The 19,159-nt window shown below is 40.9% G+C and overlaps 1 protein-coding gene across 1 annotated transcript; it reads right to left on the bottom strand.

Moving 5' to 3' along the window:
- Positions 1-16,533: 16,533 nt before the first annotated feature.
- Positions 16,534-17,487, bottom strand: LOC121488765 (olfactory receptor-like protein OLF3). The gene has a single exon (XM_041751074.1). It carries the CDS (start codon positions 17,485-17,487, stop codon positions 16,534-16,536), a length of 954 nt encoding a protein of 317 aa, XP_041607008.1.
- Positions 17,488-19,159: the final 1,672 nt, after the last annotated feature.

The following is a 19,159-nucleotide window of genomic DNA, read 5'->3' as shown; positions in this document are numbered from 1 at the left end:
GGCAAGGAGAGAATGGTAGGTGACAATTGCAGGTAAAATGATAAATGATGAAGAAAACTTGGTTAGAAAGTGTTTTTAAAACTACCTTACATATATCAACTAGACCCATCATAATGAAATGGGTGAATTTATTACAAAAGGAAATATTGGGAAGAGTCAGGTCCTAATGGAAAGATCTGGAATTAGAAAACCTAGATTTAAAATTTAATTTTATTCAGCAACTCTGTTATTTTGATTCTGTGATGAAATGGTATGTATGAAACAGATAATATGACGTAACTTACAAGTACATTTAAGCTGAAATGTAGGAAACTTACGGAGAACATCCTCATGAACTGTTAGTGCTAGGACTGCGGTATTAGTATGGGTATGAGCATTAGTATGACCTCTGCCTTCAGGGAACTAGCAAACAGGATTTCCCCCATGCTCACCCTCTGAATATTCAGATATAAATAATATTGGAGGCATCTTTTAATAGGTCTGAGGGCTTAGGGATGACTGGGAAGCTTCGAGGGCCATTTGTCTTTTTGATAAACTTTGGTCTCTGCATTGGATAGGATGCGGTAGGGATTATAATTGTATCTTGTTCTTTTTTTCCCCCATTTTCAACTTGTTGCTGTTAAGAATCTACCCTTTGTATATGGCATCCAAAGAAGAGAAATAAGAGTATAGATTATTAGACTTTCTCCAGACAAAAGATGCAGGGAAAGCACATGTTTACGGACCCTTCTTCACTGGCAGAGAGGAGAGTAAGAATTCACTTAGCTGTATATTACAGTGGGGTCTTCTTCATTTTCTTTGCTCAAGAAGCACTTTTTCAGTAGAACTATATAGTATAATATCAATTTTGAAAATAGAACAGTTTCCTTCCTAAAAGATTTTTATAGGACAGACTCACTCTCATTAATACTCTGTGCCTAGCTGTTCACTAACCATCTTTTTCCCCAATGTGCAAAAGTGGGGATAAAGGGAGCAGGAGGGCTTGAAAGTAGAAACAGACCTGCCTGCCCATCATTAAACCCATGGATGTCCTGCTAGGGTCTCTGAGCAGAAAGGTGAAGAACTGTCTACACTTCAATTCTCTAACTTGTTAAACAAAAACAAACACACACAGGGGGCCCCAAAATGCCTATCTCTTTCATGGTTCAGCCACATACATTTTCATAAACTCTGCTGATGTCCTCCTCTTAACCTGATCTCCTCTTTCAACTGTTCCTCCTCTTAGCTCCATCACGATCTCTCCACCCTTCACTTGGCTTTTCTTCAATGGTGGTCAGACCAAAAAAATATATATATATCTACTTGCCTCAAAAATGACATTCAAATTTAACTCTAAAACCTCAAGGAAAAAATATGTTAACTGTTGTTGAATTTTAACAAATCTGCAACAGAAAGTAGACATTTCTTTTCCATTCATTTGGCAAGCACTTGTGAAGTGTCATTGCTGCTAGAGGCTGAGATTTCAAAGTGAATATCATACCTCCCGACTCGTAAGCTCATGTGGATGAAAAAGACATAGAACAGATTGTCATCCCATCACTGTCCCCTCTTCCAAGTACGAGTCTCCTGGAGAACAAGCCAGCACATGACTCACTCTGCTCCTCTCACCTACCCCACACATCTCTCTACAACAGCCCTTGTCTTGTGACAGATGAGTGACAGTGTCACATCTTAGAGAAACCAGCAGATTCATAGTAAAAACAATGCCTGATAAAGGGCTAGTTTCCAAAATCTATAAAGAACTTATTAAACTCAACACCAAAGAAACAAACAATCCAATCATGAAATGGGCAAAAGACATGAAGAGAAATCTCACAGAGGAAGACATGGACATGGCCAACACGCACATGAGAAAATGCTCTGCATCACTTGCCATCAGGGAAATACAAATCAAAACCACAATGAGATATCACCTCACACCAGTGAGAATGGGGAAAATTAACAAGGCAGGAAACAACAAATGTTGGAGAGGATGCGGAGAAAAGGGAACCCTCTTACACTGTTGGTGGGAATGTGAACTGGTGCAGCCACTCTGGAAAACTGTGTGGAGGTTCCTCAAAGAGTTAAAAATAGACCTGCCCTACGACCCAGCAATTGCACTGTTGGGGATTTACCCCAAAGATTCAGATGCAATGAAACGTCAGGACACCTGCACCCCGATGTTTCTATCAGCAATGGCCACAATAGCCAAACTGTGGAAGGAGCCTCGGTGTCCATCGAAAGATGAATGGATAAAGAAGATGTGGTTTATGTATACAATGGAATATTACTCAGCAATTAGAAACGACAAATACCCACCATTTGCTTCAACGTGGATGGAACTGGAGGGTATTATGCTGAGTGAAATAAGTCAATCGGAGAAGGACAAACAGTGTATGTTCTCATTCATCTGGGGAATATGAACAATAGTGAAAGGGAATATAAAGGAAGGGAAAAGAAATGTTGGGAAATATCAGGAAGGGAGACAGAACATAAAGACTCCTAACTCGGGGAAACGAACTAGGGGTGGTGGAAGGGGAGGAGGGCGGGTGTTGGAGGGGAAGGGGTGACGGGCACTGAGGTGGACACTTGACGGGATGAGCACTGGGTGTTTTTCTGTATGTTGGTAAATTAAACACCAATAAAAGTTAAAAAAAAATAAAATAAAATAAAATAAAATAAAATAAAATAAATAAATAAAATCTCAAAAAAATAAAAAAAATAAAAATAAAAAAAATAAATAAAAACAATGCCTGCTTTGAATCCTACATCTCTTCTGCTGCCTGAAGTGTAAAGCAAGCTACTCAGCCTCTTTATTTTTTCATCTCTAATAAATGGTCAATACAGATGGTGTAAAGGGGTGTTGGTAAAATCAAGGAGTTGAAGGTCAAGTTGCTGCATAAGACCCTGAACCAGGGCAGGTGTCTTGTCATTTAGTGATAATATGCAGCAGACTTCATGTTCGTGATCACATTCTGGATCTTATTCCTTCATTCATTCCCCTCCCTACCATCTTCAGATTTCTCTTGTCCCTGCTTTTCTATGACCAAAAGCAAAACAAAAGAAAAAGACAAAAAGAGAGAGAGAGAGAGACACCAAAGGGAGAGAGAACTATATCCTATGTAATTGCCATTCTAGCTCTTACTCCATTTCACATCTCAAACTTTTGGTGTATGCTTTCTAGATTCATTTCCTTGTAACATGCATCCTAACATCACGGAAATTTCCACCCTCCTTAGACAATAGAATTTTCAAATTAAAAATACTAATAACCTGCTGATTCCACAGATTTTTATCTATTTCATTCTTCATTTTAACAGTGTCAAGTATTTTAACCCTTAACTCTATCCTGTGCTTCTCTACTGAGTTGCCTCTGATCTCTTATTGCTTGTCTGCATTCCTGGGGGGATTTCTCCAAACTTTCCTGCTCCACTGCTGGGAGAATCTGGTCAGTTCTGTGCTCACCAACTATATTCTTCTATGATTTTTTTTTCCCTTGAAGGGCATGTAATTTCTAATGACAACTATTGTGATCAACTGTGTGCAGCTCACCCTCAAGTCTATGTTTATCTCCTGCCCTTTCCCCTGATTGCCCAGATGCTTTCCCCAACACCAAAATGAGTGTCTGTCTCATAAATCTCTCACCAAGGCCTCCACTCACCCCCTCACACACAGGATCCCTCCTGACTCCTTCATTTATCTCAGTCCAATAAAAATTCTCCCACTTTCCCAGCACATCATGCTTGACTTTTCCCTCCTCCTCCCCACTCCATGGAATAAATCCTTTATTCATTTCCTTTATTGCATATTCCTCATCCTCCCATCATGGCATTCACACTCACACTTGCTTTCATCGTCCCACCTCATGGAGCACAGGGCACCCTTTTAAATTTCCCTGATGCCACCTCCACTCACTCCATACTTCTACACACTTCCTCCAAGTTCATCAGGAGATATAAGTGTTTCCCCAACACTTCACCACACAAACACATCTATGATGTCTGCACATACACAGAATTAAGGTTTACCTGCACAGAAGAATTTCCATACAATCCTCAATCTGGCCTCATTCTACTTCGAATTAACTTTTATTATCTCTAGCATTTATTATCATATTGTGTGTTTTACAGCAAAGTATTTTATTAAAATAAGCTGTTAACATTCACTTATATTTTAGCTGATTATTTTTAACCCACCAAGGCTGCTATTCATTTCCAAAGACCACTGCTTTATTTCAAAAGCCTTAATATCCAAGTATACCTTTTGTCCATACTTGTACAGTCCTTTTTGGGACTCATGGTACATAAAGCAGATTGGCCTTTGGGAAGACAAGTGCAGGAGGAAATGTGTGTTCATCAGATGCTTTTAGCATGCCCTGCAGTTAATATCATCACCTTATTACTTTGGGATCATCTCCACTTAAATATAGCTGGGTTTCTGTCCTGGCCTAGGGTAGAAAATGGACTCGGTGCCAGATGAAGACTTCAGATCTCACCACTCCTATCAGAAAGCCAGAGCTTGGTCTTCTCAGATCTAACTGATTTGTAGGATCTGTAGCTCTCCCTGAACATGTATTTTTCACTGAGGTCAAAAAACAAAGGGGAAATGTGGGAATATTTGTTCCATTTGTCTGCAAAAATAAAGTAACAGAAACCTTGTAGTACAGGGTTAGGCTGGCAACTGGTATTCAAAACCAGTGTTGAAGAATAACCATAGTTAAGAGCCACATCTATTTAGCTCTTCCTCCTGCACAGTGTGTTTTATGCTGTCTTCAGAGAATTTTTTTTAAGGATTTTATTTTATTCATGAGACACACACACACACAGAGAGAGAGAGAGAGAGAGAGAGAGAGGCAGAAGGAGAAGCAGGCTCCATGCAGGGAGCCCGACGTGGGACTCGATCCCGGGTCTCCAGAATTACACCCTGGGCTGAAGGCGGGTGCTAAACCGCTGAGCCACCTGGGGATCCCCCATCCTCTGAGAATTTGTTCTAACTCTGGCTACTTTACCTTTTTGCTAGGTCCACAATATTCCTTTAATCAACAACAAAATCCTATTTCACATCTATTGAGTCACATCATATTCATACTCAACAAATCTGAAACCACACCTCTACATAGGTTTTAAGATACCATAGTCTACTCACAAACAATCCATGCTGTCTGCTCAGAACATAAAACTAAAGAATGACAGACTCCTTGGTTCATCTTCCTTATGGAAGCATTTTTTCATTCTTGCATTTTATGAATTATGGTGGATATAGGGTAATTAATGGCCATAACAATGGAGCACACTATGTGACCTAATAAGAAGGGTGCCATAGAGATATTCCATGAATGATTATCTCCTTTATTTTTTTAAAAGATTTTATTTATTTATTCATGAGAGACACAGAGAGAGAGAGAGAGAGGCAGAGACACAGGCAGAGGGAGAGGCAGGATCCATGCAGGGAGCCTGATGTGGGACTCAATTTGGGGTCTCCAGGATCAGGCCCTGGGCTGAAGGCGGCACCAAACCCCTGAGCCACCTGGGGCTGCCCTTATTATCTCCTTTAATTACTGTTACTAATGCCTGAAATCTGTTACTTTTATGTGGAATATTGTCCTTTCAGTGAAATGTTTAAATATAAACTGATATCAAGTGGGAGGTTTAAGTGATAAAGTACCAAACCTTACTGTGAACTAGTATATGAACAGCACTCACATGTAGGAAGAGTTAAGGGTAAGGTATGGGACAGCAAGACCAAATTTTGTCAGTTGGAATATTATCATGTTAGACCTTAGATAAAACTACCTCCATGTGCCTCCTCTCACTATCCAGTAATTACTAGTTACACACATAGCAAGACTGAAATGTTCTGCTCTTCATAACAAAGAAACAAAGTGCAAAAATAGACATACAGATTTTTCCCTCAACTCCTATTACACGAGAAAATATACCTAAAGTTAAATTTTAGTCAACCTTTATATACTACTTTTAAAAAAAGGAAATGTATTCAAGATTCCATGGATAAGCTTTCTGGATTATAAGGTTGAGAGTGTTCAACATCTCTACCACCATAAATTCAACTGCAAGTGTTTTTCCTATTGTTTCAATCTCTTATCACCTGATAACATTTTTCAGGTGAAAGTATATGTCACCCGAACAAGATGAACAGTGAACAATTCAGACAATGCCGCTTGGTGTTATTAAATCCAGGACTGTCTTTTATGTCCGTGGGGTAGAAAAAAATTAGCCTTAGCTTATTCCTGGCTCCCTTTATTTTGTGTCTGTCTTCTAACACTTCATCTATGAACAAATACTTTCATGCCAACTCTGTAACTCCCTATACTAAGGTCTGCCTTTGAGTAAAATATTTCATGCTCTAAAGTTGCCCTTAACAAATTTTAAATTAAATTAAATAGCCTTTTCCTCTCTCCATCTGAAAAAGAATATCAGCAAAGTTGAAATCTTAAGTCAAGTTAAATATATTTCTAATAGGTAATTCTCAGGGAGTAATTTTTGGTAAAATTTGTAAACACGTGGTATTTGGGAGTCCTGGAAATGAGGCATCTCCAGCTCATCTGTCATAATTTACTTAAACCCCAACCAGTAGACCTGCCAGATGGGAGCCCCGTCTATGTTGAGCCCCCTACACCTCTGCAGGATGCCTGAGAGGAAGGGTGTCCCCCATGTAACTATATGGCTTTTCAACACAGCGAAGTGTCCATTTAGCCTTTTCTACACTCTCCCCAGAACTGATAACGCCCTGAAGGACTATGAGCAAATGCTCATCAATTAAGACAAGAAATCTGACCCACAGACAAAATCTAACAAGCACTGACAGACTTTTCACGATTCTGGTGCCACATAGGATCATTACTTGTGGTTCTCTGGAGATGTCTTCAGTTGCGGCTGTTCCCATTTTAAAATCACTTTTAGATTCATTTAGTTTCCATTGCTAATCTAGGGACACACACTCCAAAATATTGGATTAAACTCTGCAAACATAGAAGTATTTAGGGTTTAACACACAGGTCTCTCTTCTATTTGCAATATTCATTGCCACATCACATTTCCCTGCCCCGATGAGTGCTTTATACACTTAAAACTATCCAACTTTCTCCACTTCTTTTGGCTGGCTACTTCAAGAAATTATTTTTACCTTTTTAAATCTACATTACAAGGGGAGAATTTTTATTTGAACAGATGAGATTGCACACTATAGAATATTTCCTCAGTGCCTCACTTTCCAGGATTATAAATCAGAGCCATATTTTTTCCCACTATCCATGCCAATTCGAAGAATGCGTGGATGGACAAAATATTATCAGCCTCAGAAATCCAGTCTGAAACACTGAGGCTTATGACTGAGCCCACTAACCATTTACCCCCCCCCAGTAGTTACATCAATAATGCCCTACAACTATGGGGGGAAGCTTTCTCTCCTCTGAAAGTCTATGCACATCTTTTGCAATCCTCCATCAAGTCTTAATCATATTAGTTTCCTATTTAGAGTCCTCTACAATTTTACTGCACAAAGTCCTGAATATAGAAACAAAGCACATGAAGTTGAGTCTCACAACCTATAGACATGTTTTGTCTCATGCTGGTCAAAATACACAAGAACCACTACTTCACACACTTGACCATCAAAAGAAACAGCACTTTAATTTATAGGAAGATTCATCTGAGCCATGGCCAATACTTAGTTATTGTATATAGTTAATGTATCCATCACTGGCAGGAATACATGCACCAACCAAATGTTTTATGTTTTAATGGTTTTACATCCTCAGAAAGCAACCAGTTTGCTATTTCCCACCTGGACTTGGTGCCTTGCATTTCACATTATTGCCAAATATCGAGACTCAGTTTTTCTGATATATGCAATCCTCAAATCATTTTGATGACACATTTTATCATGATTTCATTCAATAAATACTCAGCTTCTTTGCATGACTTGTCCCTAGAAATGAGACTACATACAACAATTATAGTTCCTTCAATCTATACAGCCCAATCTAGAGGAACTAACCCCAAAAAGGAGAGTCAGGACATCTCCATTCTAGTTCCAGTTCACATTCTGAGTGTTGTAGGACTTTGAATAATCTACGGATCTTACATTTCATAACACTGAAAGGAAAATCAAAATATTTGGTATACAAACTCTTCGGGAAGATTGAGAAGGAATTTCATAGTTACTAACAATTTATCTTTTTTTTGGAAATTTAATACACTTCTATTACATGTTCATGAATATTAATACCTAAACTATCATTTTATAGATCTGGCCTTGTCCTCTAGGTGCCCCCCTAAATATGGTAAAGTCCCTCCTAGCATCCTCAGTTTCTTTTTTAAATTATTTTTAAAGATTTTATTTATTTATTCATGAGAGACACAGAGGGAGAGGCAGAAACATAGGCAGAGGGAGAAGCAGGCTCCCTGCAGGGAGCCCAATATGGGACTCCATCCCAGGACCCCAGGATCACGACCTGAACTGAAGGCAGATGTTCAACCACTGAGCCACCCAGTGCTCCCAGCTTTTTTAAAAAATTTAAATTCAATTCAGTTAACATATATTGTATTATTTGCTTCAGAGGTAGAATTTAGTGATTTATCAGTTGCAATATAATACCCAGTGCTCATTACATTAAGTACCCTCCCTGATGTCTATCACCCAGTGACCCCATCCAACCCCCCACCCCCCCTCCAGCAACCCTCAGTTTTTCTACAATTAAGCGTCTCTGATAGTTTGTATCCCTCGATTTCATCTTATTTTATTTCTCCTTCCCTGATAGTTTGTATCCCTCGATTTCATCTTATTTTATTTCTCCTTCCCTTCCCTATGTTCATCTGTTTGCTTCTTAAAGTCCACATGAGTGAACTCATATGGTATTTGTCTTTATCCGACTGACTTATTTCATTCTAGTTCCATCCACGTCATTGCAAATGGCAAGATTTCATTCTTTTTGATGGCTGAGTAATATTCCATAGTGTGCGCGTGTGCGTGTGTGTGTGTGTGCATGTGTGTGTGTGTGTGTGTGTATGTATACACCACATATTCTTCACCCATTTATCTGATGATGGATATCTTTCCATATTTTGGCTTTTGTGGACATTGCTGCTATAAACATTGGGGTGCATGTGCCCCTTCGAGTGACTGTGTGTATCCTTTGGGTAAACAGCTAGCAGTGCAATCGCTGGTTTGTAGAGTAGCCCTATTTTTAACTTTTTGAGGAACTTCCATACTGTTTGCCAGCGTGGCTTCACCAGTTTGCATTCCCACTAACAATGTAAGAGTGTTTCCCTTTCTCTGCACCCTAACCCACATCTGTTATTTCTGGAGTTGTTAATTTTAGCCATTCTGACTGGTGTAGAGTGGTATCTCATTGTGGTTTTGATTTGTATTTCATGTGATTTTTCAGCATTTTTTAATGTGTTAGCCATTTGTATATCTTCATTGGAGAAATGTTTGTTCATGTCTTGTGCCCATTTCTTGACTAGATTATTTGTTCTTTGAGTGTTGAGTTTGACAAGTTCCTTATAGATTTTGGATACTTGCCTCTTATCTGATAAATCATTTACAAATTGTTGACTGTTCCCTTTTCTCTGCAAAAGCTTTTTATCTTGATGAAGTCCCAATAGTTCACTTTTTCTCTTGTTTACCTTGCCTTTGAGGACATGTCTAGTGAGAAGTTCTACAGCAGTGGTTAAAGACAGTACTGCCTGTGTTCTCCTCTAGGATTTTGATGGATTCCTGTCTCACATGTAGGTCTTTCATCCATTTTGAGTTTACTTTTATGTATGGCATTAATAAAGTGGTCCAGTATCATTCTTCTGCATGTGGCTATCCAATTTTCCCAACACCATTTGTTGAAGAGACTATCTTTTTTCCATTGGATATGCTTTCCCACTTTGTCAAAGATTAGTTGACCATAGAGTTGAGAGTCCATTTCTGGGTTTTCTATTCTGTTCATTGATCTAGATGTCTGTTTTTGAGTCAGTACCATACTGTCTTGATTACTGCAATTTCTAAATATTAATCATTTTCTGCATCCCACCCCCCATTGTACTCTCTTTCTCTGAGTGTGTAATTTGGATATGAGAACCATTAGACCAGAAATGTCCCTGAGCCTCTAGCTTCAAGAAGGCATATGACTTTACATTTGCCACACTGTTTAGGGTGAGAAGACTGCAGTATCCATAGATCACATCCTTGATCCAAACTCCCTAACAGGTCAGTTAACAGGTCAGATTAGTTCTGTTTCTGCCCCTCTAGACACCCCTGTGTACACCCTTATTAGTGCATCCATCAGAGCTCTCAAACATTGATTAGTGCCTGACAAATAGATGTGTCCACTTCAGTCTCAGTTCATGTCAATTCAAAGAATTCTTCCTTCCAACAAAGTTATGGACCAGAGACATGAAGAATTCCAGACTCCTCATAGCTCCTGGCTAACTACTCACCTGGGACTAGTATACATTGTGAGAAAAACAGCTGCTAGAAAGTTCACAGGTGCCCCACATCTGGCTCCAACACAAACGTGGTGAGGTACAGCAGTGTCTGAAGCAGCAACGTGAGGCAGACAGACTCCCTCAGGAGCTTTATGTATTACACACTCCCAATCCTCAAGGGCAGAGTCTCCATGCTGCCTTGCTTCTCTCTCTGTTGTAATGGAGTCTGTTCTTCCCCATTCTCAACCACAGGAACCTCCTGAAGCCAAAGGTCATTCTAAAAGAGGAGATGCCAGTTGTCTGAGACTCTAGGATATTCTATAGCCCAAATCTGACACTTAGCACTTATGCCCCTATTCTACTGAGCAGTGATTAGGTCTGCAACCAACCCTGGTGAAAAAACAGTCATCCATTTTGGCTCCAGGATACCTTCACTTCTCCTTCTGAACACAAGAGCACTGTACCTCACTCCCCTGATATCTCTGCAAAGAGCCGACTGGTCCTGCTGCAAGCTTTACAAGGATGGATCCACACCTGCGTACATCTCTGAAGGTTCTATTCAAGTTTTAAGAACAGTAACATCACATACAAAGATGTAAGATTTCAAATAACATCCTAAAAGGGGATGCAGAAAATATTAAGATTTATGTTGAGACAAAAAAAGAAACAGGAAAATGTCACGGAAATTCTCAACAAAGAAGTACAGAAGTGTTAGTTTTCCATACCTTCCCAAATCTTTAATTTTTATGAATACATTAAATGTAAAAGTCACAGGATGCAGTCACATAACATCTCTGATATACTCTCCAGGCATCATGTACCCTGTAAGTAAATCGTTTGTCCACTTATCTCCCATTCAAATACCCACTCTCAGAATCGTCATTTATATATACACGCATTTACCCACTGTCTATAACCATCTCCATACTCACTCAGCCATCTGCTTATCTGCTCAGCCAACCACGTATGCAACCCCTTATCATCCACATATCACCTCATTTATTTCCCTAATGTCCTATAGTTATCTCCCACATCTTTTATTTTCACCAATGAGATTATCATCCTGCTTGTCCCCTCTTTCATTTTGCCATGTTACTATAACATCTGATACGATAGCACCCAGTGACTTTGACAGTGCTTCTGTGATATTCTAGAAAGGGAAAGGGAAAAGAATAGAAAGGGAATACAAAGGGAAAGTAGAGATGCTTCTCATTCCTCACCTGAATTTCTGAACTCCCACAGTTGACAGAATTGGTTAGATACTTTCTCTGAGAAAAGTAGGAAAAATTCCATGGCTGAGAGAACTGTAGAAACAGTGTCTAGATGGTCACATCACTGTTGCTCTCCTCCTCTCATCTGCAGGCAACAAAGGGAAACTCCCAAATTCCAGACTTTGGTAAAGACCCCACACCTCTCTCAGTTGCTCCTGCTCCAGATCCTCAGGGCCTTGTCATTCACCCTCCATCACTCAGCAGGTTTTATCACTCTTAGTCGAAACATTTGTCCCATGGATAGTTCCTTTCCATTGTTAATGCTGTTTTAGTATTTGCAGCAAAGTGCTAAGTAATTCAGTGCACTTCAAGGAATGATAGCCTTCGTTCTACCCAAACTCACTGAATCAGACCCTACACAGGAGGGTCAGCAAACTGTGACTTCATGAGCCTTTCAGGTGTTTCTGATAGAAGACATTTGAGAACTCCTGAGACAATTCATTCTGTAAACCATAGTCACATTAATCTATTATTATAACACTTTGTTCTACCATTATTCACTTCACAAATATTTGATCTACAGTCTCCAATGACCTGAATGCCACATCTCAACTAACTGAGACAGAAGAGGTTCAAAGTCAACCACAATTGCAGTTTCCCCTGCTTCTCTTCCCTGCGAGGAAATGCTCTCTTCTGCCCAGGAAGGTCATCTCATCAGTGTCTGCCTAGCAATCAAAATCGTTTTCTCAAGAAGCATTTGTGACAAATGCAGTTAGATATACTATTAATCTGTAGGCTTGGTTTGCAAGATAAACAAAAAAAATAATGAATCGTTTGCTCCAAACACTATGCATATAATTTGGGTAAGTTGTTTTCACATAAGCAGTTTATTTGACTTAAATTCCTTGGCTTAAATATCATTATTTGCCATTTTATATTTTACTTACCTGTGAATTTTCATGCACATATCCCACTTATACTTAGTCTTTTAAAATATACCTTTAAAAGTAAGTGATTATGGAGGTGCCTGGCTGGTTCAGTCGGTAGAACATGCAACCCTTGGTCTCAGGGTCATGAGTTTGAACTCCATGTTGGGTATGGAATCTACTTAAAATAAAATTAAAAAAATAAAAATAAAGGTGAGTGAAAATGTACCTCTCTGGAGCAGGACATTTCTAGAGGCAAAACAGGGAGGGGCACAGGGAGTATATGTGTACTCTCTGTATTTCCTGCTCAATCGTGCTATGAATCTAAAACTGCTCTTAAAAACACAGTCTCCTTTAAAGGAAGAAACATATAAAGCACTTAAGCTTGTCCTAGCTTCCACTTAGGCTGTAAAATGCTGGAAAGAACATTGGCTCCCTCCTAAAACAAGAAAGGTTAAACCACAGAATCATAACTGTTCCTGAAATCATCCCAAAGCTGAGATTGCAGGGGAACCCAAGAGCATGAAACCTCAGGAAAGATCAGCACATCCAGGCAGAGATAGGATGTGAGTCTTAACTCACCTGGGCCAGAGCCTGGGAGGAAAACAGGGCCAGCAAATAAGCCCCTGAGAATTGCTTTAACAAAGCACTGAAGTTAGAGGTGGGTTCCTAGAAGCATAGACTGGCTGAGAGCCACAGCAAAGAGCGGTGCCCACCAGTTCTCAAGATTTTGAGACACGCTTGGGACAGGCCTCGCCAGGATGTTCAGGGAAAAGGGGGAGCCAGAGGATGCCTCCTGCTTGGCGCAGGTCTGGTGGAGGCACCACAGCTGTGTTGCAGAGCCAAGCTCTGGGCCCAGGTCCTGCCTCCATCATGTAACAAAAGCCTGAGCCACTGGGGGAAGGGCAGCAAACTGTTTCCCTCAGAGGCTGATGAAGACTCATTACTGAGGGAAGAGAACAGGAAACAAAACACATCATTCTTTCATGATGGTCCTTGGGACAGGAAGCCACTCTGTTCAGACTAGGTGCCCTCTCCTCAGTCTGCAGAGGTGGAAAGTCCCCCAAGATGGCCCCAACCCTGAGACCTGGCGACAAAGGACATGCCTGAGACTGAGAAAGAGCCAGGACAGAGGGATAAAGCCGCAGCCTCCAACACCAGGCCAGCAGGATTGAGAAACAAGACACAGCTGTGAACCAGGGCCAGGGGCAGCCTGCAGACAGACACTCTCCACGGGCAGCCTCACAGCAGAGCCGAACACTCAGGGTGGTTCAGCGACCCTGGGAAAAGCCCTCCCAGCCCTGGACACTCCACACTAGGCACAAGTCTCAATAGGGGAAAGTAATTTGTTGGTAGATGGGAATAATCGCAGCAACACAAAACTCAAGCCCCACTCAAGCCAGGAGTCCGTGATTCCCACACTCTCCTCACCAAGCAAGACCACGGGACAGACAGATGACATGTGCCCGTTTCAAGGCATAATGCTCTTTTCCCTACATGCAAAATGTTCCATTTTCAGGCAAAACTAAAGGTCAGAGGAAAAGGCAAGAAAAATGTCAGTGTCCCTGAACCAAGAAATTAGCAGAACCAGGATCAGATGTACTTGGTGGTAGGAACTATCACAGAGGGGCTTAAAATAACTCTCACAAGTCCGTTCAAGGATCTAGTAGAAGAGATGGACAGTGTCATAAGTGCACGAGAATTTCCATAAAGATTGGAAGCTACATGGAGGGATTAAGTAGAAGTGCTGGGCACGAAGCACACAGAAACAGAAACAAAGGTTGCTTCTGAGTTGACTCAGTTGAGCTGAGAAATGATCAGTGAGCATGGGACAGAGGAGCAGGTTCAGAGGGATCACCTGCGCTGTTGACCTTGGAGAGGGGGGCGAAGGGGCAATGGCAAAGTCATGGGGGCCTGGGGAAGGCAAAGGGATCCTGCGATGAATGGTGAAGGGGAGTCCGGAGCATGTCAACTGGTTGTAGAAATGAGCATCCAGCATCTTCACGGACTTTCCTCCTTTTGCGTCATGTGTTCATTTGTATTTTTGACCGATTTTCTGCTTCTTTCACCTCTATCTCTTACCATTTTATATACAGTTGTTCATGGTGGTAAATTTTGCATTTTACTCCATGATTTACACAATATTCATACCAGGATAATGACACCTTAGAGGAAGTGTGGGGTACACATAGGAATTGCAATCAGGGGAAGTGCAGTGTCCTTCGAAACCACTTTTTTTTTTCAAAGATTTTCTTTATTTACTCATGATGGACACAGAGAGAGAGAAAGAGAGAGAGAGAGAGAGAGAGGCAGAGACACAGGCAGAGGGAGAAGCAGGCTCCATGCAGGGAGCATGACGTGGGACTGTATCCCTGGTCTCCGGGATCACACCCTGGGCTGAAGGCGGCGCTCAACCACTGAGCCACCCAGGAGTCCCCAAAATCTCTTTTAGATGATGTGACTTGGCTCGACTTTTTCTTTTTCATTCAGATTCTTCTAATGTCTCAACAGTGTCACTGGAGAAATCAGCCAACTGGTCTCCTGGCCTATAACCTCTTTTTCCTCCAAATCATTGCCAAGAGTGATCATTCTAAAATGTAAATTTTATCAAGTCATATCCTTTTTTAAAAATCCTTGCCACCTACACATTGGTTTTAAGTAAAATTAAAATATAATTTGGCATTCAATGCCCTTTGTGATCTGACCCTCTTTACCTGCCTCCTCCATCCTCATTACTTCTTCTTCTCTGCCCTACAATCATGGCTTCAGGGAATTTTGAACTCTTGTACTCTCATCCAGCTCTATTTTTTTTCAGTGGCTGTCTCCTCTTGGGTTGTTGTCATCTCGGTAACTTGTACTACTTTCCTGGTTGCCAGCTGAACTTTTTCTGGTCTTTTCATACAGGAAGACTTCTGCAATCATCCCAAAGGCTTACTCTCTATGACTATTCACCCCACTAGTTTACAAGGAGCAACTAGGGTCCCGTGTATATAGGACGAGGGATGATGTGTTCAATACGAAGACTAGAAGGAGACAGTGCATAGATACCCTCCTTCACCGAATGCATATAAAGCTGTCTTATTTTTCATTGGTTTTGGATGAGCAGACTATCCCTTCTAAAATTAACTAGAGCCTTTATATTTTATATATTATATCAAAATTTATGTATTATTCTGTATTTAAAGTCTAGTAAAAGACTTAATATTTATTTCAGAAATAGGGTTGCTTAACATGTAAATGGTACTCCTTACATATGTAGTAAAATTCCTCTCAAACTGTTTGTATGCTGTCAAGTAGTGCCCCAAACAGGCTTTTCCTTGGCCAGTAGTAGCCTTGTACGAACACCTTTAGTTACATTCTCATCACTAGAAAACAAGATCTTCAATCGATGCTTCTGTCTTGAGGTAACTTCATCACTGAGAGAAGATGCTATGTGCACAGGTAGCAGGTCCAGCACACAGACATCTTCACAGCCTCGATAGCATCTCTGTCCTCAGAACAGTGACTCACACAGTTACAGGATGTGGATACATATGCTGTGCAGTTTTCTGCATCTAAAAGATGAAAATGCTTTTGTTCCCAATGGAAGCACTATAACCTTGAACAAAATTTGGATGATTAAGCACCAGTGTTCCAAAGTAAGATTCATGAATAGGTCTCTGATTACAAACAATGTGACAATCAAAACAGCAAACTGTACTTTTTGTTCATCACTCTCAGGACACATGAATGGAGATTGAGTAAGGGTGGGAAGTCCAGTTCAGCAGTGCTCATCTCCACTGAACATGATGCTGTGACATAAAAATATGCCCACATCCCACACCCCAACCCAACTTCCAGCCTCCTATCCAGTACCACCAGTACATGTGTCATCATCTCCTTTCTGGTTGCCAGGGCAATGCAGGTGATGCCTGCCATATCCACGTTAAGTAGGAGAAAACACAGGGAAAGCTCTTTTCTCTAACTAATGTTCAAGAACCATCAAATTGCCAGTTTTGACGTTATTCCAGATAACTGCCCTAATAGTTTCTGCCAGGCTCCCTTCACCTCCTTATTCCTTACACTATAAATCATGGGGTTCAGCATTGGTGTCAAAACAGCATAGAAGAGAGAGATCAACTTCTCCTGAAGGACAGAGGGGCTGGAGCGGGGCTGGATGTAAGTGAAAATCGCCATACCATAGCACAGGACAACCACTGTGAGGTGAGAGGCACAGGTGTGGAAGGCTTTCTTTCTTCCCTCTGTGGACTGGATCTTTAGGATGGTGGAGATGATCTGGATGTAGGACAGGAGAACCAGGCAGAAAGGTGTCATCAGCAGAACAATGCTAGAAACCATGATTGCAATCTCGTTGGAGGAGATGTCTACACAGGCCAGCCTGATTACAGCTAGGAGTTCACAAGATATGTGATCAATGTACTTGTTTGTGCACATGGGCAGCTGAAATGTGCTGACAGTCTGCATGAGAGAGTTCATAGAGCCACTGACCCAGGAGGTGATGGCCAACCTAGTACAGAGCCCTCCGTGCATGATGACCGAGTATCGCAGGGGGTCACACACAGCCACATAGTGGTCATAGGCCATCACCGCCAGTAGAACAAACTCAATCCCACCCAAGCCCAGGGAGAAGAATAACTGGGCGGCACAGCTCACAAATGGGATTGCTTTATGGGCTGCAAGAAGATGTGCCAACATCTGAGGAACGATGCTTGTGGCATAAGAGACGTCAACGAGGGAGAGGTTGGTGAGAAAGAAATACATGGGAGTGTGGAGTCGGCTGTCCAGTCTGATGAGAAGAATGATAAGGAAGTTTTCCAGCACTGTCACCATGTATGTGATCAAGAACAGGACAAAGAGGGAGACCTGTGTGTCCCAGTCACTGGACAGGCCAAGAAAAACAAACTCTCTCACCCATGTCTGGTTATCTATTTCCATTAAAAACTATGAAGATTATTAGTCTGCAGAGAGTCTTGTACTCAGAGAGTACAAGCAGCTGTTGAATTAAAGAACCATAAGAATAAAAAAAAAAAGAACCATAAGAATAACTTCTTCAAAGAATGCACATCGTAATAATCTGTCGGAACTAGATATTTTTTATCATATGGACCAAGATCATAGGCTTAATCATAATACTCATTGTATCTACTTTACATAAAAGAGGAGACATGCACCTTCATAAAGACAGGGTGTGATCTCAGGGAGTCAGTTAAAGCCAGGAGATCAAACAGTGCAATTTTGGAAGTTTAATATCTCTCCTGTTTACCTGAGTTTCCAGGGCAGGAGGGAAATGTAGATGACAATGGGTGGTAAAGGAAGCAATGACAGCAAATGTGGGTCAAAGTTCAAGGACAACCCTACATGTATCTAGTGCACAAAAGATGATGAAATGTATAAATAAACTACAAAAGAAAAAAGTTGGAGGAGTGAGATATATACTGCAAATAAGGCTGGTGTCTCATGGAAAAATCTGGAATTGGAGAAGGACAAACATATGGTCTCATTCATTTGGGGAATATAAATAATAGTGAAAGGGAATAGAAGGGAAGGGAGAAAAAATGGGTAGGAAATATCAGAAAGGGAGACAGAACATGAAGACTCCTAACTCTGGGAAAGGGGTGGTGGAAGGGGAGGAGGGCGGGGGGTGGGGGTGACTGGGTGACGGGCACTGAGGGGGACACTTGACAGGATGAGCACTGGGTGTTATTCGGTATGTTGGCAAATTGAACACCAATAAAAAATAAATTTATTATTTTAAAAAACCTGGAATTAAAGAACCTGAATATGAATCTTGTTTTAATGACTTAAAAGAGATGAGATTGAGTTAGACATTTAAACTTTTACATACAAAACGGGCAACATTGCATAACTCACAAGTGTTTAAGCTCAAATGGAGATAACCAAGGGGAAAGTACTTCATAAACTCTTCCTGGCAGTAGCAACTCTGTTTATGGGTGAACTATAGCAGGAGCCCGACCTGGCAGAGACAGAGTAACAAGTGCTGTGCTCTCCTCTCATATCCTGTCCATAATTTCAGACATTAAAAAAAAAAAAGGAAGCAAAACCTTTAGAAGATTTGAAATCTATTGGGCAGGAAAATAAAGGTCTTTTGAGAATTTGGTGTCGTTGATCTTTGGAAGGAGAGAGAGAAGAGTGCTCATTTCATCCTCCTTTTTTCACTTATTCTGACTTGTTTTTTTATTTTTCTACAACTCTAGCTCTTGTGTATAGTCTCAGTAAAAAGGACAGTATGGAAATGGCTTTCTTTGGCTTTCTATAAAAGGAGGAAGAGTAAACAAATCTGTTTAGTTTTGTTGACTATTTAGCAGATCTGCATAGGAAGTAGACATTTGTTTTTGATTAATTTGGAAAATATCTTGAAGTCCCATCTTTGCTGGATGTTGGGATTTCAAGGGCAGTATTATGCTTCCCTTTACTCCTAATGCTCAAGTGGAAGAAAAAGACACAGAACAGATTGTCTTCCCATCACTGTCCCCCTGTTGCATGTGCAAGCTATTTGGACAAGGCAGCCCATGACTCACTCTGCTTCTCTCACCCACCCCACACATCTCTCTACTACAGCCTTAGTCTCATGACAAATGAGTGACAG

Source organism: Vulpes lagopus, chromosome 4 (assembly GCF_018345385.1).
Source record: "Vulpes lagopus strain Blue_001 chromosome 4, ASM1834538v1, whole genome shotgun sequence".
In the NCBI taxonomy this organism is placed as follows: Eukaryota; Metazoa; Chordata; class Mammalia; order Carnivora; family Canidae; genus Vulpes; species Vulpes lagopus.
This window is presented reverse-complemented; position numbering and strand designations above follow the sequence as displayed.

Excerpts from the sequence above, each read along its gene's own strand:
- LOC121488765 (XM_041751074.1), bottom strand. The coding sequence starts at position 17,487 with ATGGAAATAGATAACCAGACATGGGTGAGAGAGTTTGTTTTTCTTGGC.